The sequence below is a fragment of the Neophocaena asiaeorientalis genome, unplaced genomic scaffold, assembly GCF_003031525.2.
Source record: "Neophocaena asiaeorientalis asiaeorientalis breed wild unplaced genomic scaffold, Neophocaena_asiaeorientalis_V1.1 scaffold220, whole genome shotgun sequence".
Taxonomy (NCBI): domain Eukaryota; kingdom Metazoa; phylum Chordata; class Mammalia; order Artiodactyla; family Phocoenidae; genus Neophocaena; species Neophocaena asiaeorientalis.
Window position 1 is genome coordinate 5,267,576 of NW_020174042.1, and position 20,993 is coordinate 5,288,568.

General features: G+C 36.9%; 1 protein-coding gene across 4 annotated transcripts in view; it reads right to left on the reverse strand.

Annotated features, from left to right (window-relative positions):
- AGTPBP1 (ATP/GTP binding carboxypeptidase 1) overlaps window positions 1-20,993 on the reverse strand; it is a 168,387-nt gene that overhangs the window by 3,950 nt on the left and 143,444 nt on the right. For all 4 annotated transcript variants that reach the window (XM_024753796.1, XM_024753793.1, XM_024753795.1 and 1 more), the window contains one exon: window positions 19,082-19,242. In XM_024753796.1, the coding sequence (XP_024609564.1) occupies window positions 19,082-19,242 (161 nt within the window). The remainder of the gene's footprint in view (window positions 1-19,081; window positions 19,243-20,993) is intronic.

The following is a 20,993-nucleotide window of genomic DNA, read 5'->3' on the forward strand; positions in this document are numbered from 1 at the left end:
TTCAGAAAGTTTTCTGGCTATCCTTATGTTAAACTATTAAGCACTGCACAAAATTAAACCAAAAAATTAAGTGCCTCCCCCAAACGTACAGTCATCTGCTGCCATTACAGCTGTTCTGACATCCAAGACACCAGGGTGTAGACCCTCAGCTCTGTTACCTGTACAAGCACGGAGGAAACATGGAGTCGGCAAGTCTGGGTTTGTGCCTCTACTCCTCTGTTAACCAGCTGTGTGATCTTGAACAAGTCACTTACTTTCTCCAAGCACTGGTTTTTCTCAAGGGTATAGCGGCCCCACCACCTCACAAAGTGGTCTGGCTCAAATTAGATAGTAAATGGGAAAGCATTTGAAACTCCTAAGCTCCACAAATATAAAATGTTATTATGACATTAAGAAAATCTACCTTGTTAAAGAAAAAAGTAAATCAATCTTTCCCAATTCCTAAAGAGTCCAGGTGATGGGCTGCCCCAAGCCCAGCAGACTAAAAATGCTGCTTTACCTTTGTAACTCCGGATCCTCCCTTAACCCTGCACTCTTTTACAATTCTGAGACCAACCTACCTGTTTTGAGACAGTAAAATTTAAAAATAAATAAATAAAGATACCCTGGGGAAGAATTTCTGAAACTTATTTACAAACAGAAAAATACTCCATTGCCCACATTGTCAGAAATTTGTGACTCGCTGACTGTGTCTTTCTTGTGTTGAAATGTTAAGTCTGAGGTGAAAGAAAATCTCCATCTGCACAAATTTTGGAGAGCATTTTACTTATATCATTTGATTCCTACCCTTTAGCCTCTACTAAATATCACAAAGTTAACAAAATTATCCATAAAAAACACAAATAACAACTTTTGTCAGTCTTAAGTGCCCACGGCATACATATAAGTACTTGCACACACATTCACATGCAACATACACGCGCACACACACACAGAGTGTACAGAATGTATAAAAAGAGATTATTTATCTATTTGGGGAAAAAAAGGAAATTAAGTTGCTAATTTACTGATACTTTGTTGAAAAAAAAATGTAACAGTTGCCTTCGGTTAACAGTAAGTCACTAAACTCCAACTTAGTTTGCTATTGATCTAAAAACACGCCTTGTGCATAATGAGAGCGTTAAATGGTTAATTCTCAAATAATACAGGGCAGCTCCAAAAACTGAAACCATTCCCTTTCAGTAATTTTGCTTAGTCATTTGGAAGATGCAAGACATAAGGAAAGTACAGGGGAATTTTGGAGTTAGACGTGGATGCAATTCCTGATTCTGTCAGGAATTACTAGATGGATGACCTTGACAAATTCATCTCCGAGCCTCGATTTACACACACATGTAGAGGGGTTACAATTCCATCTGTCTCTGGTCATTCTCAGTAGAACATTTCTGAGATAACAATCCAACTTAACAGAAATTCGGAATGGGCATGCGTGTTGGGGGTCCCAAGACCACCCCAGGTTTAGTGATTTGCTAGGACGATTTACAGGATTCAGCACGGAGTTGTATTCAAAACTATGACTTATTATAGTGAAAGGATACAAAGAAAAATCAAGAGAAAAGGTGCATGGGGCAAAGTCGAGAGAAAACCAAGGGCAGTGGCTAAGAGGCAGGGTAGTCATCAGAGCTTTCAGCAATTTCAAAAGAATGCAGGCAAAAATTGGAGTTCAGAGCTGCAAAGTTTCCTGAAGGAAGGGAGTTACAGAGATGTGACCCCCAACAGTTCTGACCTAGAGGTATTTGACAAATTCTTAAAATACACAATGCAAGAAGCGGAAAAGCAAAGCAGAAAGCAGCGAAACAAATAAAACAGAAAATAACAGAATTTTTGGCAGTCTTGTGGTGCTAAGGAAAGGAGAAACACTGGGCCTTCGATTGTGACCTCTGGAGGGCTACAACTTAGAAATGGGGGAGGGGTGAACCGAGAATTACACAAGCTTCATAAGTTTTGCAAACCCTTCTCAAGTCAGCTCAGTTCCTCACTCATTTGGGGTGATCTGCCCTATTCTACGGCCTGCCGGAGGAGAGAATGAATCCTCTTTGAATGAATATGTGCTCTTCTTATTCTGATATATTATATCCTTATTTTGAAGTCCCAAATAGACACCTATGTGAGAAGAATAACTTCATGCTTCGAAGAGGCTACCAAGAATTTAACACATAAATATCTATAAATGTATCTGGTCATCAAATGTCTTGTCCAGGCAAGTCTTAGAGACTAACAATGACTAACTTGACACCTACCTGAATCTCAATGATAAGGATGATCATTGCCTCCTCTTATGATAAGCCTCAAAGCTTTCATTATAGTCAAATCTGGACTGTGGTCCTAAGTGCTCACTTAAGTCCCAGTTATTTTTCTAGATGATTTCAATTTCCTCTGTATTTGTGGGTACAACAGCATTTCACTGACTTAGTACAAACGCACAAATGGTTCACTTTTAGTTATAAGCAGCTATGATTTCCAGGGGACTTGGAATTTGTGATATTATCTTCAATTACATGGCATGATTTATCTGCCTAGAAAATATTCCAATAGCAATTGTAGCTATAAGAATTTTCTACGTGGTAGGAATAAATGACTCTCATGTGCAAACCAGACTCAAATATGTGCATCACAGTCACTGAAAAGGAAGATCCATTTTTTTTTTTTTTTTTTTGCGGTACGCGGGCCTCTCACTGCTGTGGCCTCTCCCGCTGCGGGGCACAGACTCCGGACACGCAGGCTCAGCGGCCATGCCTCACGGGCCCAGCCGCTCCGCGGCATGTGGGATCTTCCCAGACCGGGGCACGATCCCGTGTCCCCTGCATCGGCAGACGGACTCTCAACCACTGCGCCACCAGGGAAGTCCAGGAAGATCCATTTTTAAGATTAGCTTGATTAAATGGTAAACTGTACATTAAAAATGATGCACGTTAATATTAGTAAGCTTTACTATACTAGATATTGCTGTGAACATTTGGCCACAAATGACCTATACTGACAGAGACTCTCCTTGACCAAACTTGAGGCAGGGTCCTCTGAGTCCTCTTTCTGACTTGGCCCTGACCTGGGTCTCTGTCCTTAGTTCAGTGGCTCTGCCTGCTTACTCCAGGTTTAGCAAGAATCTTGCTGAGTCTGTTAATCCCTTCCTCTCGGTATCTGATCACCCTGGCCTGCTTTCAGCAAAAATTCTGTCATGTCCGTTTAGCCAGAATCTCCCTTACCCCTGTTTCCTCTTAGCAATTTTCCATCCACAAATCCCCACTCTATACCTCAGCTATAAATCTCCACTCTTCCATACTGCATTCAGAGTTGAACTCACCCCACCCCTACTGCAAAACCCCACCGTAGCAAGTCCTCCTGAATTAAGTCTGCCTTGCTGTTCTTTAACAAGTATCACGAATCATTTTTTTTTCTTTAACAATATTAATTTAATTTTCTGGGGAGAAAAAGTTCTTATATACTTACAAGTAAACACTAGCGTCACATAGAGAAAGTGGATCATATGGAGGCTGCTATTTCATTCCAATGTTAATAGTGCATAGCAATCAATATCTTTGCATTACTTCACCAATAACTTCCAGCTAGCCTCTCTCATACTTCTAGGGACAGGGCAGAGCCTTCAGCCAAGAACATTATGAAGTTAACTGGTCCACAGACCTGTACTCATTTCCTGTACCTTAGTAGAAATGTACTCTACATTCATCAAAACACAACAAATTAGATTTTTTTTTTTTTTTTTTTGCGGTACGCGGGCCTCTCTCACTGTTGTGGCCTCTCCCGTGGTGGAGCACAGGCTCTGGACGCACAGGCTCAGTGGCCATGGCTCACGGGCCCAGCCGCTCCGCGGCATGTGGGATCCTCCTGGACCGGGGCACGAACCCGTGTCCCCTGCATCGGCAGGCGGACTCCCAACCACTGTGCCACCAGGGAAGCCCCTAAATTAGATTTTTAAAGAAGCATTCACACAAAATAGAACTAATGTTAAGCATGTTTTAAAGGCTTTCTTCAGCTTAAGACCTATTTATTTTATTAGTTGCATTAGGAAAAATTTCTCATCAACTTTTCTGATGTCTTTGTATATGCACAAAAAGGAATTAAGTAGTGATACATGGATGAATCTCAAAAACAAAGGTAACTGAAAGAAGCCAGACACAGAAGGTCACATATTGTATGATTCCCTTTATTTAAAACATCTAGAATAGGTTAATTCCTAGAGGCAGAAGTCAGATCAGTGGCTCAGGGGCTGAAAATGCTGCTTAATGAGTATGAGGGTCTCCTTCATGGGTGATTAAAAAATGTTTTGGTACTAGACAGAGGTGACTGATGGTTGCAAAATATTGTAAACAAACTAAATACTATTAAATTGTTCACTTTAAAAATGGTACATTTCAAGCTGTGTGAATTTTACCTCAATTAAAAAAAAACAGGTCCAAATACAGTTTGATTATAAGATAATAAGTAGGCTTCATTTAAATACGGCTATTTTTTTCTTACAATAAAACAGTGTATAGAGTTTGGTATTTTTCAACTTCACTTTCCCATAATGTTTCAAACATACTTAAACTTAAAACCATATGCCTATGCCTATTATCCTGAAATTTAGTCACCATCACAATTTCCTAATGAGAAGTATTGTTAAACGCTTTATCAGTTCTCAAATCCTTTAAATGAGGGTCACTGAGAATACTGCTTAGTTCAGGTAACAGGTAAAATAAAGACACTTTTGCTAAGTTCAAAAACACTATATAGCTGTGTATGGTCAGGCCACTCAAGATCGCTGTTCTCTTGCTCCCTGTACATCCCCCACTCAAGGAGTGCCTGCCTCACCCACACCCTACTGGCACGACTGACCTGCCCTCTTAATCACAGAGCCTAGTAAGTAACTTGCCCCATGCCCCATCCTCCCACCCCTACCCCCAGCTTAGTGATCTTCTACTCTTCAGATCAGAATGGCTCCACCTGCTAGTTTATCAAAAGGGCTGTGAGGGACAGGCTCTTCTGCTGGTTTCCCTGGTAACTGGTGAGGCAACCTGATGCCAATTCTCTGTGTAACTGGTAACACCCACCCCCACCACCGGTAGTGAAGACTGTGGCCATGTCCTGCCTGCTGTCTCTTTCCAGGACCTTGCATCAGACATGTAAGAGTCACTATCCAATAAACAAAGGATGTCTCTAGCTGTCTCTGGGCTCGCTCTTCGGTTTTAAGGCTGGGCAATTACAAGGCGTGCAGGCCTGTAGGGTGTAGCCCAACAAGCTTTAGGTTTTTAAATGAGTTCTACCAACATTCCCAGCTTTGACCTAAAAGAAACACACCCCCTAGGAAAGACATAATGCAGACTTCAGTGTTGTATGAAATGGAATTTTTATTACACAACAAATACAATTGGGTAAAGTTAAAATGATTTGTGCGTGGCAATTTCCAACAAATGCCCTAAGAATATAAAACATAATTAATTTTCAACCACAGGCTTCACTGAGAAGCAAGTTCTATAATTTATGGTAAACATAGTGGACCTCAAAAGCCACTAAGATCATGGGGAAAAAAAGTAACTTTTTTCAAAAGAATAAACCCATAAAAAAAGAAAACTGGAGGGGAGATAATAGCAAAGAAGAGATATCAACAAAATGTTGGAGGATGGAGGAAGATGGATGAAATTAGTAGGCTTGAGTTCCAACTTCCTCCAATTTGCTGAGCATCTACAGTAGGGGAAGCCAAGGAAAAAAATGCCGATTTGTATTACAAAGCCCTAAAACAGTTCAGGAATTGAAGATAATGGTTATATGGGGGAACTGAAAACAGAATTGGTTAAAAGGTATTATAAAGAGCAATTAGATCTTTAGATCCCCTTGCCTGGGCCATGCCCTAGTTCAAAGAGATGGAAAGTTGACTTTCTAAAGACTTTTTATCAGACAGGCTACTCACTTAGGGCAAAAGGCAGAAATGGGGTAAAGGTGAGGAGGGTAAGTGAAAGTCTGCTCAAAATAAGTCCTACTAGGCTCCCAGAATGCTGGCTTATGCCCCTGGGCAATATTTCTCAATTTTTAAAAATCATCCTCCCTAGTTTTTTTGGGTTTTTTTCCCCCTAATCCCCCCTTAATTAACTACAATTAAGAATTAAGAAGATAAATTTCACATCAGATTAGACCCAGCTAAAGGAAGCATGGGTGAATTAAAGGTTGGTTAGGAAAAACATCCAGAAAAAAGCAGATGGACAAAAGAATAGAAACTTATTCATGACAGTAAAAGACACAGAGGATATAGTAAAAAGGTCAAACTTAAAAGTAAATGGAGGGCTTCCCTGGTGGCGCAGTGGTTGAGAGTCCGCCTGCTGATGACATGGAGTAACTAAGCCCACGTGCCACAACTACTGAGCCTGCAAGCCTAGAGCCCATGCTCTGCAACAAGAGAAGCCACCGCAATGAGAAGCCCGCACAGCGCAATGAAGAGTAGCTCCCACTCACCGCAACTAGAGAAAGCCCACGCACAGCAACAAAGACCCAGCGCAGCCAAAAATAAAATAAATTAATTAAAAAAAAAAGTAAATGGAGTCCCAGAAAGAGGGAGGTAATGGAGCAGAATCAATGTTTGAAGAGAAAATGGCTAAGAATTTTCCCAAATTGATAGAAGACATCAAGCCACAAATTTAAGAAACCTTGTGAATCCCAAGCAAAATAAATAAAATCACATCTAAGTTAAACCCCTAAATAACTAAAGACTAAGAGAAATTCATAAAAGCAACTTAACCTTAAAAGATAGATCATGTTCAAAGGGGCAACAATCAGACTAATGGCTGACTTGACAACTCAGTGGTGGAAGATTGAAGACAACAGAATGATCACTCAACATGCTGAAAAACGTTTCTCTATCCAAAAAAACACCCCTCAAAAAGGAAGGTGAAGACTTAAGGGTATTCTTTGAGTAGAAGAAAAACGACCCCAGACAAAAACTGATACGAAGAAAGAAATGAGAAAAGGGGCGGGTAGTGGTGAGGCAGTAAATGTGTGGTGAGCTCCAATGACTGCATAAAACAGTAATAACGGCTACAACGTGTACAGTGCTCATAGTATACTCTATCTGACAACAGCAGTACGTATATTGAGAGGGGGTTAAATGGAGTTAACATATGAAGGATCCTATATTGTCCCAAGAGATAAAAATTCACATTTATATTGAGTTTGAATATAAATATGAATATATTTTATATAATATAAATGTAAAAAGTTTAGTTTAAATGAATCAAAAAGAAATCTTTTCAAAAACACAGGGCAAGTGGAACAAACAAAGCAAATAATAAGCAGGTAGATTTAAATCTAAATATGTCAATAATTACAGTAAATGTAAATGACTAATGTTCCAATTAAAAGGTAACTGTCAGACTAAAATTTTACAAAAACAACTATATTCTGCTTACAATATATTTACATATAAAGAGAGAGAAGGTTAAAAACAAACACTAAATGAAAAGAAAGCTAGTTATAGCTTATATACATGTAATACCAACATGGTTAAAGAATCTGTCTGCTTTTTAATATAAAGTCTTATATTCAGAAGTTTTAAGCATTCCAAGTAAAATAATTTTACAGATCAGTGTTTTTAAGCTTTGTTCAACTAATTGATTTTTAGATTCCAATTATTGTTTCTAAAACTAAAGTATCTTCTATTAAACGAAGCAATGGTATATATACTAAATGGAACAACTGGGAAATTATTTTTCGTAATTATCAAAGATTCACTTTGAATAAGTCTCTTACCTTTTTCTTAAGTTTATTTAAACAAACTCAAATGCTATGTGCCAAATACCTTCGGGTTTATGGTGTTGTGAAGACTAATTATTTGTCATTTATAAATGAGTCACTGATTACCTTGACAAAGGCATTTAATGTTTACTATTCTTGCCGCTGCAATTATTCCAAGCTTACTTGATATAAATTGCCTATAGAAAATAAATTAGTTCACAACAAATAGATATTCTACCTTGAGAAACAGTTAAACCTGAGGAAGACAAAATTAAATTGAGGGCTACTATGTGGAATAAAACCATCCACATTGTACACAGAAACAAAAGCATAAATTTGACAGGGGAAGATGGGTTCAAAAGATTTTTAAGGGTCAACTCCCTTAAAAAAAATGGGAAGAACTTATATTCATTCAGATGATACCTCAGGTTCACATTAAGACCAGGAAACAGAAAGTTACCAAGGACAAAGAAAGGATACAAAAGAAGAGTACAGACAATAAAGAGAAAAGGACAGGAAGGTAATCTTAGTAAAAGTAAGTGGTTTCCTAGTTCCATCTCTAACACCATAATTTGCCTTTTTCACTCCAATATGGAAATGTGGCTTCACCTGCTACTGATTCCATATTCAATCATCAAGACCTCTCCACTGCCGCCTGATACTGTCTCCTCAAACAATCATTGCCAGTTACCTCCTTATTTGAGCTCTCATCGTCCTCTCAAACATGAATGATTCCAAACAGTTTCCTCAAGGGTTTTCTTGCCTCTACCTTCCCAGCTTCAATCAAATCTTTACACTATTTTCAGGCAAAAACTACCAATTAGCATACTCCACCCAGTGGCTTCAAAACTGCTTACTGCCTAAAGTCTAACATCCTTACACTGATATTTAGGGTACTGTAAGACCTTTCCCCCAACCAACAAGCAATCCAACCCAATTGAATCTGAAAATCTTACGTAGCAACCTACCACTTCCTCAACTCAATAGGTGACTGGCACTATGCAAGGCACCATTAGACAGGGTTGAAAGGCATAAATATGGTCCCTGAGGTTAACTAGGAGTTAGCTAGGTAGGTGTGACTGACAGACTTCTCTCAGAAGCTGGTTTAGACAAGTACATGCTTTGAGATCCTTATTATCCTTGCTCTAACCACAGAGCAATGATAGATAAAATATAAAACAGGAAAACAAAGAAGACACAGATGCATACAGAAACAAGATAAACATCTCCTTGGACCAGAAAAAGCATAGAGGCACAAAAATAGGTCATGGGTCTCCTGAATTCCAGGTCCAAGAGCAGGCAGCAGTAGCTCCTTCAAAATAACAGGGAGGCTTAAATGTCCTAGAGCCAGGGAATTAAACCCAGACTCATGGCAATCGAGCAGCTGGAGTGAGGCTTCCCACTTTAGAAAGGAGGCTGAGACTTCTGCCTAAGGCTAAGATTTTATAAAGTTGCAATTATTAAGTCAGAAAAAAGGAGACAAAGCAGCAAAGTCAGAACCCTCATGAACACAGTCACTTGTCCAGTAAAATCCCCAGTATCGTTGAAGGATGGGAACTAGGAAATACAAGACTAATAAAATGCTAGTGTAAGCTAATATAAGCTTGGACTGGAGCCTAGAGCGGGCCAGGTAGAAGCAACAAAAAATCATTAAGGGATTAAGGGCAGAGACTTGAAAGAGCTGGGGGTTTGGGGGAAGCTCTAATTTAATATGAGCTTGCAAGTTACAAAACTCTTGAGAAACTGTGATGAGCTTACCAACACAAAAATAATGGCATGATCTACAAATGACTAGGAAAGTGTTTAGGGTCTTCAAAGAAGGGAAGAATAGTAGCCATAAGAATAAACAAGGAATCATGAAATTTAAAAATGCAGAAACAAAAAAGAACCAATTAGACGTGAAATATATAATCTTTAAAATAAAATACTCCCATGAGATAAACTTTAGACCAGAAACAACTAAGTTTAGTGAATTATAAAATGCTACTGAATAATTTACCTAGACTGAAGTAGAGATAGAAAATGTGAAAAAGTTGTTAAGAGACATGTGTGGAGAACAGACAGAGAAGCTCCAGTGTAGGAATTCTGGGAGAACAGAATAAAGGAATTGTCAAAGAAGCAGTTTTCAAAAAAAAAGGTTGAGATTTTTTCAAAATTGAAGTCCTCAAATTAAAAGTACATATTGTCAACCAAGGTATATTCTTTTTAATATACCACTCCTAAACACAATGCACTGAAACTGAATAGCACTGAGGATAAGGATAAAACCTTAAACAAGTGGAGGCATAGACATTTTGGTACAGGAAAAAGCAAGTGCAAAGACGCTGGGATGATAAAAAGATTTTCATGTTCTAGAATAGCACTACTCAAGGTATGGTCCACAAATTCTTTGTTATTGGTCCATGGCAACAAAAGCCTAGGAATTAAAATGAAGTGTTCAGAAACTTTTACAACAATTTTGCATAAAATTATGTGTCTGGTGGCTCTAATAACAGGAAATTGGAGCTTATATTTGCATTCCTTGGGGTGCCCTCTTCCTTTGTATAGTACTTCATTCTTACTGTATTTTAGTCAATTATCAATCCATAACAAATTGGAAAATAAAAACTAGACCTTTGCTAATTTAGGAGCACTGTCATAAAAACTAAAAAATGGTCAGTGCGGTTGGAATGGTAAGCATACAGAGAGAGCAGGACAAGCTAAAGGGGGAAAGAAAGGTATAGATGGCTCATTCTGGACCTCAGAGACCCTGATAATGGATATAGGCCATATATGTGGAAAATAACTGAAGGACTTTAAACAGGACAGTGACCACTTCGTACAAAGAAACTGGAGGGTACAAAAAAGTAGGGAAAGACCAGTCAGAGGCTATTTGAGTAGAGCAGGCAAGAGATGATGGCAGCCTGGGCCAGTGTAATGGCAGAAGTGGTGGAGAGAAATAGAAAGATCTGAGAAATATTTTGGAGGTGAAATCAAAAAGCCCCAGGTGGTGGATTGGATTAAGGGTAAGGGAGAGAGGAGGAGATGCCAAGAATAAGATTTCTTACAAGAGCAATTGGGTACAGCGAGGTGGATACAGATAAATGGGTTTGTTTGGGGAGAGGTAGGGGAACAGAAGTCATGAGTTGAGTTTTAGACAAGTTAATTTTGCGTCCAAGTGTACAAAGTCAAGTCGGAAGCTGGATACGTAAGTCTAGAGCTCAGAAGGGAGGTCTGAAAGATTATATGTATTTTGGAGTTATCAAGACACAGATGTAATTTAAAATCACTGGAATGAATATCACTTATGGAAAGTGTGTAGGGTGAGAAGAAAAGTTGAAAGAGGAGAAAAAGCGAAGAAGATAGAGAAGAAACACTCAAAGGAAAGTTTTTGAACACCACAACCCCCGTTTTTGGCCTCAACAAATAAACCCAACTGATCTGTGTTACATTTACTATAGCTTTTATTTCCAAAGTAATTGTTATCAGTGATTGCCAATGCACAGCAAAACTAAAGGATGATTATCAAAAGCTAGGAGAAAGAGGGAAAGCTGAGAAATATGTACAACTTCCCTCCCACCCATTTTACCAATAATGCAAATAATGACAAGAATTTACAATGATTCTTGAAAAGTTTCCAAGAAGCAATAAAAAGGACAGCCAAATGAGTAAGCAATCATTATTAAATAAGATTTTTAAATCATAAATGACAGTAGCTATGAGGAAAAGAGCTTTGTCAGTCTTGGTGGTGGGGGAGCAGTCTTAAAAGCAATAAGTATATACCAATAATTCCATCGGAAATTTTGGAGCTAGCTAGTTCCATCTTCAGCCAACAATCAGAACCTCTCTCATTCCTCCTTATTCACTCTACCCATATTAGAAACCAACTAAAACAAAAGAAAATAAGAATAACAGAAATCTACATTCAAGAAGCAGTACTTTGAATAACTGGACACCAGTAGTATACATTAGAAGTATCAACCTCAAAGAACAACTCCAGAAAACTCTTGCAGTCACCTTTTCCCTCAACTTACCATAATACCTGGTGCTTACAATACAGAAGTATTACACTAGCATAAGCTTCTAAACATTTTGAATTTTAATAATCCTGCACAGGATATATCAGTTATCATTCCTTGCTTAAGAACATATACAGTTACTACTTCTCTTCTATAAAATCCACACTAACCTTCCCATGAAATTGAACACCTTCTCCCGTAATGCCTTCTTCAACATTAGCTTTTCTAAGCTCCAAGCAATCCTTTCCACCTTACCTAAATTAGTCTACTTCTTATTGCCAACTTTGTTTTCTTCATGTTAGCTCCTATTTCTTTACCAAGCCTCACTTACTATCTTTCAAGCCCTAGCTTAAAACTTACTAATTTAAGAAATTTATTGCACATAAATCCAAGTGATTTTAAATTATTTACTCAGTAACTTTTTTCTCAATATGTCTAGGCAATTTTTAAATTTTGTTTTTTTAAATATATTAATGTATTTTCTGTATTTTTTATAATTACCATCATGCCCCTTCACAAATGTAAATTGTGCTTTTTCTATTATACTGTCAGCTCCTTTCAGAACACTATCTTTTGGGGAATAACAAAAGGTATGAAACACAACGAAGAGCTCACGCCATGAGACCATTCTGTCAGGCTGGGAGAGGTGGCTGTTCTAACTAATGTGCAGAAATGAACAGAGTCAATAAAAATGAAGAATTAGGGGAATATGTTCCAAACAAAGAACAATAAAAATATCCAGAAGCAGATCTTAATGAAATAAAGGTAAGTGATTTACCTGATACAGAGTTCAAAATAATGGTCATAAAGATGCACACCAAAGTTAGGAGAGTAATGCGTGAACAAAGTAAGAACTTCAAAGAAGAGATAGAAAATATTAAAAATTCCCAAACAGAAATGATAGAGCTGAAGACTACAATAACTGCACTGAAAAATGCAATATGACGGTTTCAACAGCAGACTAGATCAAGTGGAAGAAAGCATCAGCAAACCTGAAAACAGCAGTGGAATTTTTTCAAACAAAGGTGCAAACAGAAATAATGAAAGAGTGAAAATAGCTTAAGATAGGCATTATAGGCGTTCCAGAAAGTGAGCAGAGAAAAGGAGGCTGAAAGGTTATTCAAGAATTAATGGCTGAAAACTTCCCTAACTTGGGAAAAGAAAGAGACATCAGACAGCTGGATCTAGGAAGCCTAGAAAGTACTAAAACAGATAAATCCAAAAGGACCCGCACCAAAACACATTATAATTAAATCATCAAAAGTTAAAGACAAGGAGAATCTTCAAAGTAGCAAGAGAAAAAGAAACTCACTACATACACAGGAACCCAGATAAGACCATATAAACAGATTTTTCAGCAGAAACCTTGCAGGCTAGAAGGGAGTAAGATGATATACTCGAAGTTCTGAAAGGAAAAAATTGCCAATCAAGAATACTCTACCTGGCAAAGTTGTCCTTCAGAACTGAAAAAGAGATATAAGTTTTCCAGATAAACAAATGATGAAGGAGTTCATCAACACTAGACCAGTCTTAAAAGAAATGCTAAAGGGAGTTCTTCAAGCTGAAACAAAAGGATACTAATTAGTAACAGGAAAACATGAAAGTATAAAACTCACAGGTAAAGGTAAATATATAGTTAAATTCAAAATATTCTAATATTGCGATGGTGATGGGTACATCACTTATAGATCTAGTTTACAGGTTAAAAGACAAAAGTATTAAAAATAAATGTAATTACAATAATTTGTTAATGGATATACAATGTGAAAAGATGCAAATTATAACATTAAACAAAATGTGAAGGAAGGGGAAGTTTTGGTATGCATTTAAAGTTAAGTAATTATCAGATTAAAATAGACTGCTTATATTTAAAATGTTTTACGTAAGGGTGGTGGCCTTGGCAAAAAAGAAAAAAAAAATGTTTTATGTAAGCCTCAATGCACTGCCAAAACCTATAGTAGATACACAAAAGATAAAAAATTCAAAGCATACCACTACCGTAAGTCCCCTACATACAAACAAGTTCCATTCTGAGAGCACGTTTGTAAGTCCAACAAAATTAGCCTAGGTACCTAACTAGCACAATCGGCTATACTGTACTGTACTGTAATAGGTTTATAATATTTTTCACACAAATAATACATAAAAAACAAACAAACACAAAAAATAAAATATTTTTAATCTTACAGTACAGTACCTTGAAAAGTACAGTAGTACAGTAAAACAGCTGGCATACAGGGGCTGGCATCGAGTGAACAGGCAAGAAGAGTTACTGACTGGAGGAGGGAGAGGAGAGATGAGAGATGATAGAGCTGAAGGATCATCAGCAATAGGAGACGGAGGGCAAGCTGCAACTTCACTCATGCCTGACGCTGATGACATAGGTTCTGGTTCCTTGCTGGATTCAATTCTATCTACCCTCTTGAAAAAATGATCCAGGGATGTCTGGGTAGTAGCTCTTTTTTTCTCATCATAGATGACACAGCAGCACTGGATTGCATTCTGAACGGTTGCTGCAAACTTCGTGTACTATTCTACATTCAGCTCCTGTGCCTCAAAACTAACGGTGCCTCCTCAAATAAAGAAAATCCCCTTGCCATTTCCTGTGTTGTGAATCTCTTTGGTTCTTCAGTTACTTCTTCTTCTTGTCTCTCTTCGTCCTTTCTCTGGGTCTCCAATTCCATCAGGTCTTCATTAGTAAGCTCCTCATGTTGCACAGCAAGGAGTTCAATGAAGTCGTTCCCTTGCAGATCTAGCTTGAAATAAAGATACTGTACTACTGTACTCTATACAGTACTATACAGTAAAGTACACAAAAGCACAACCACTTGTAAAGGATGCACGCAGATGACAATGTACACCAGACACATGAACTAACTTACATGATTGGACATGTGAACACACGTTTCCATCTTTGAAAGTTTGCAACTTGAAGGTTCGTGTGTAGGGGACTTACTGTACAGAAAATTATCAAATCACAAAGGAAGAGAGCAAGAGAGGAAGAAAGAAACAAAGGAATTACAAAATAACCAGAAAACAATTCAAATGACAACAGTAGGTCCACACCTATCAATAATTACTTTAAATGTAAATGGACTAAATTCTCCAATCAAAAAACAGAGTGGCTGAATAAATAATAAAAGAGACCCAACTATATGTTGCCTACAAAACACACCTCAGTTTCTCAGTTTTAAGGACACACATCAACTGAAAATGAAGTGATGAAAAAATAAATTCAATGCAAATAGAAACCAGAAGAAAGCAGGGGTAGCTATACTTATACCAGAAATAAAAGACTTTAAGCCGAAGACCAAAAAGAGAAAATAATAAGGTCATTACATAATAATAAAAGGATTGGACTTCCCTGGTGGCGCAGTGGTTCAGAATCCACCTGCCAACGCAGGGGACACAGGTTTGAGCCCTGGTCCAGGAAGACCCCACATGCCACGGAGCCACTAAGCCCATGCATCACAACTACTGAGTCTGTGCTCTAGAGCCTGCGAGCCACAACTACTGAGCCCGTGTGCCACAACTACGGAAGCCCATGTGCCTAGAGCCCATGCTCCACAACAAAGAGAAGCCACCGCAATAAGAAGCCAGTGCACTGCATGAAGAGTAGCCCCTGCTCACCACAACTAGAGAGGAAGCCCACACGCAACAACGAAGACCCAATGCAGCCAAAAATAAATAAACAAATAAATTTTAAAAATACTAATAATAAAAGGATCAATTCATCAGGAGGATATAACAATTGTAAATATTTATGCACCCAACATAGGAGCACCTAAATATATAAAGCAAATATTAAGAGATCTGAAGGAGGGAACAGACAGCAATATAAGAATAGCAATGAACTTCAAACACCCACTTTCAACAATGGATAGATCATCCAAGACAGAAAATCAGTCTAAATAAAACCACTGGAATTAAACTACGCATTCGACCAGACGGACCTAACAGATATATAGAACATTCTATCCAACAGCAAAAGAATACATAAACACACATGGAACATTATCCAGGGTAAATCATATCTTAGGCTACAAACAAGTCTTAATAAAGTTAAGAAGACTGAAATCATATTAAGCCCAACCACAATATAATACTAGAAATCAATTGGGAATTCCCTGGTGGTCCAGTGATTAGGACTCCGTGCCCTCACTGCTGAGGGCCTGGGTTCAATCCCTGGTCAGGGAACTAAGATTCGACAAGCCATGTGGTATGGCAAAAAAAAAAGAAAGGAAAGAAAAGAAAACTAGAAATCAATTAGGAAAACTGGAAAATTCACAAGTACATGGAGATTACACAACATGTTCCCGAACAACCAATGAGTGAAAGAGAAATCAAATATCTTGAGAGAACTAAAAATGGAAACACAACATACCAAAACTGATGAGATGCAGCAAAAGCAGTTTTCTAAGAGGGAAGTTTATAACAATAAATGCCTGAAAAAAGCAAGATCTCAAATAAACAACCTAATTTTACACCTCAAGGAACTAGGAAAATAAGAACAAACTAAGCCTAGAGTTAGCAGAAGGTAGAAAATAACAAAGATCAAACAGACATAAATGAAATAGAGACTAAAAAGAAAAAAAAGATCAATAAAATTAAGAGCTAATTTTTTTTAAAAGATAGAGTAGACAAACAGTGAGACTTTCCAAAAAAAAAAAAAGAGAGAGAAATTATAAATGAAACAGGAGACATCACATCAGATACCTCAAAAATCCAAAGGATCATAAGAGACCACTATGAACAATTATACACCAACAAACTGGACAACCTAGAAGAAATGGAAAAAATTCCTAGAAACATACAAGCTACCAAGACTGAATCATGAAGAAATTAACAGAAAATCCAAACAGACCAATTACCTGTGAGGAAACTGAATCAATACTCAAAAACCTTCCAAGATAACCCCAAGACTAGATGGCTTCAATGGTGAATTCTACCAAACATTTAAGCAAGAAATAATAGCAATTATTTTCAAACTCTTCCCAAATTAAAAGAGGAGGGAACAACTCCAAATTCATTTTACAAGGTCAGCATTACCCTGATACCAAAGTCAGAGAAGAAATTTTAAAAACAAGAAAATTATTGGCCAATATCCCTGATGAACTTAGATGCAAAAATCCTCAATAAAATGTATTAGGAAATCATATTCAACAATACATTAAAAGAATCATACCTAAACCATGATCACCTTGCACCCTGAGATGCAAGGATGGTTCAACATATGCAAACCAATCAATGTGATACACCACATTAACAAAATGAAGGACAAAAATCATATAATCATCTCAATAGATGCAGAAAAGCATTTGACAAAATTCACCATCCATTCATGATAAAACTCAGCAAATCAGCATAATAAAGGCAATATATGACAAGCCCACAGCTAATGTCATACTCAACGATGAAATACCAAAAGCTTTTCCTCTAAGATAAGGAACAAAACAAGGATGCCCACTCTCACCACTCTTATTCAACACAGTACTGGCTTGAGCAATTAGGCAAGAAACAGAAATAAAATGCATCCAAATCAGCAAGGAAAAAGTAAATTTTCTCTATTTGCAGTAGACAAGATATCATATAGAATCCCTTAAAACAGCACAATGTTAGAAGTAATAAATGATTTCAGTAAAGCTGCAGGATACAAAATCAATATACAAAAACCAGCTGCATTTCTATACACTAACAATGAAACATCAGAAACAGAAATCAAGAAAACAAACTTACTATAGCATCAAAAATAATAGTTAGGAATAAATTAACCAAGAAGGTGGAAGAGCTGTACACTGAAAACTGTTAAGACACTCTACTCTTATGTTCAAAGCAGTATCATTCACATAGTCAAAGTATGAAAACAATCTAACTGTCCATTGATGGATGAATGGATAAAGAAAATGTGGTATATAGATATACAATGGAATATTCAGCCTTCAAAAAAAAAAAGGAAATCCTTTCATTTGCTACAGCATGGATGAAACTGGAGGGCATTATGCTAAGTGAAATAAGCCAGACAAAGACAAATACTGCATGGTATCACTTACATATGAAATGTTAAAAAAAAAAAAAAAAGAATTGGAACAACTCAGAAACAGAGTGGGAAAGTGGTTGCCAGGGGATATGGGGCAGGCAGAGGATGCAATAGGGAGAGGTTAGTAAGAGTGATACAAACTTTCAGGTGTTGAGATGAATAAGGTCTGAGGAAGTAATGTATAACATGGTGACTATACTAGATAACACTAGATTGTATAATTGAAATTTGCTAGGAGAGCAAAACTGAAAAATATTCCCTCACACACAGACACAAAGGTAAACATGTGATGTGATGGATGGGTATGTGAATAACTCAATGGGGTAAATCCTTTCACAATGTATACATATACCAAATCATCACAGTGTACACTTTAAATATCTTACAATTTTATTTGTGAATTTTACCTCAAAAAGTTGGGGCGGGGGAAGAATACATGAAATAACTTAAAAGTAGGCTTCTAAACATCAATGAGAACAACTTTATTTATACTTATTTATAAATAAATATATTTATTTCCATTATCATTTAGCAAGTGTTTTGAAATATAGAGAATGCAGAGGATCACTGCCTCAATTATCACATTATATAAGAATCGAGTTCTAATTAATGTTTTACTACACTTAAAACTACTCAATTGATATATATATATATATATATATAAAACATAGCTTGGCAATAAATTAACAAATCTGATGTCAATGTCCAACAATAAAAATCATGTAGGTTCTATAAAATGGGACTATTCCTACCCATATGTATCAAACTATAAAATGCTAAACTCTGGTATACGATTAAGAATTGTGATACTAAAGTATCTCTGAGCCAATAACTGATCAAATTTTACATACACTGAATTTTAGGAGCAAACGTTTACCTACTCAGAAGGATACTACTTGGCAGATGTAGTTATATTTTCAGAGGGATATTAAATTAGCTGTTTCTAGTAGATGTAACCAGAAGGTGACTGGAAAGCCATCTGATATTTGTAGATTATCAACAAAATAAAATTTCTTTTGAACTATGAATCTTGGCTCCAAGCCTTCTTAATTTATATATTATCTGACGTAAGTAACTGTTTTCCACACTGCTTATTTTTAAGTTAAAAGCAAATCATTAAGATCACTAAAACAGCATTCCAAATATAAGGATATTTCATTAAAATTTTATCCAAATACCAATGTTAAAAGAAGCAAGACTTATGTATATTAATTCTAAAAATGCTCCTGCCTGTCAAAATCTCTGTGCCTTTCCTCTGCGTAACTAATTTAATGAAGTTTAACAATATACTACCATATAACAAAAGAATAAAACAAGTATGTCTTACCTAGTTACTTTGCAGCTCGATTCAATCAAGTCATTTTCAAAGTCAAGCAGGCTAGAAGGCAGATTATATTCCAGTGGGGATGTCAGTCTTTTCAAACGCAATAGACCAACACAAAATTTTGCTCCCATCTCTTCCAATTCTCGAGTACCAATCTGTAAACCCTAAAAATAAAGGAATAATAAACATGTAACTAGGACATTTGCTATCCTCTGGCTATATCTCATTTAAATTACTAAAAGGAATTTGTAACTATATTAATAAAATAAAAGGCTGGCACTTTGTATGAACCTAGGACTCATAAGCACAGTGTCTTAATAACATAAGATTATTTTAAGTCACAAAGGAAACTGTCTTAAAAAAACGTTTCTAAAATGTCTATGCTCATTCACCGCGTGCAAACTATTTTCACCAGCACACTGGGGAGGAAAAAACAGATAAACATCTTGTGGTTAAGTTATTCTTGGAGCTCATGAGTGAAATTATATTTTTACAAGATCTTGCTAGTACTTCTTGTAATCTACTACTTGTATGACGATGTTGAAATATTATAGTGCTACAATCAAGGTTCCAATTTGTATACTTGAACATTACTTTACACATACTTTTCCTGAATGATAAAAAGAAATTGCTGAGTAAAAAACAAACAAAAGAAAGGTAACTATGTCAAAAAATAATCAGACGAATCTAAGCTAATGAGGCAGCAGTAAAATAAGTTCTTATGTTCCATGTCAGTTAAGAACGCCCATTTCAAAGTTGGTCTACTAACGCAAAAACAAAATTTTACCACAACCCTGTTTTAACCAATAGTTTCTCAATAAACAATATATACGGTTTACCAAAAGTTAAACATTACCAAATAAAAGGATAAAAATGGACTGTAAATCAAGACGTTGCTTATCATTTAATTCTCAGATAAAAACGAACCTCTAAAATAAATGCAATCCTTACACCAACAAAGGTTGCAGGCGTAGATGAGAGCAGACTAGACTTTCAATGACCAGACTAAAAGCACACAGTAACTGAAGAGATAAATCATAAAAACTGTTATTTACTCTACATAACACATGCCTTCATAATAATGATTGACTGATTGTTTGAATAGTTTGGCCATCTCCAAATATTCTAAGAAATGTGACCTAACTGACTTAGAAAATGCATTTGTCTTCTTAATCTAAAAGCTTTAGAAAGGCTATGCCTATTTCTGAATTAGCTCATCAAAAATAAAAATAAAGAATATTTGAAGCCTAAAATTCAGTAATGTAAGAACATTCTTGAGGGTGAAGAGATTTGTTTCTTAAAATATTATTAGACTTACACAACTTATTAGCTAATATTAACAAGTTTGAAAAGTATACGTTATGTGTAGGGGGGAGGATGGGGGTATATGGGAATTCTGTAGTTTCCACTCAATTTTTCTGTGAATCTAAAACTGCTCTTTAAAAAGTTTATTGGGACTTCCCTGGTGGTGCAGTGGTTAAGAATCCGCCCGTCAACGCAGGGGACACGGGTTCGAGCCCTGGTCCGGGAGGATCCCACATGCCGTGTAGCAACTAAGCCCATGCGCCACAACTACTGAAGCCCGCATGCCACAACTACTGAAGCCCACAGGCCTACAGGTCGTGTTCCACAGCAAGAGAAGCCACCGCAATGAGGAGCCCGTGCACCATTATGAAGAGTAGCCCCCGCTCGCCGCAGCTAGAGAAAGCCCGGATGCAGCAACGAAGACCCAACGCAGCCAAAAATAAATAACATTAATTTTTAAAAACTTTAGAAAAGTATATGTTATGATCAAAGCACTGAATTTTAGATGTAAAAAACTTAGCTTATTATTAGTAGTAAGACATACGTCTCTCCATAGGAGTTTTAAATCAATGTAACTCTATCAATGGAAATCACAAAAAGTATATATATA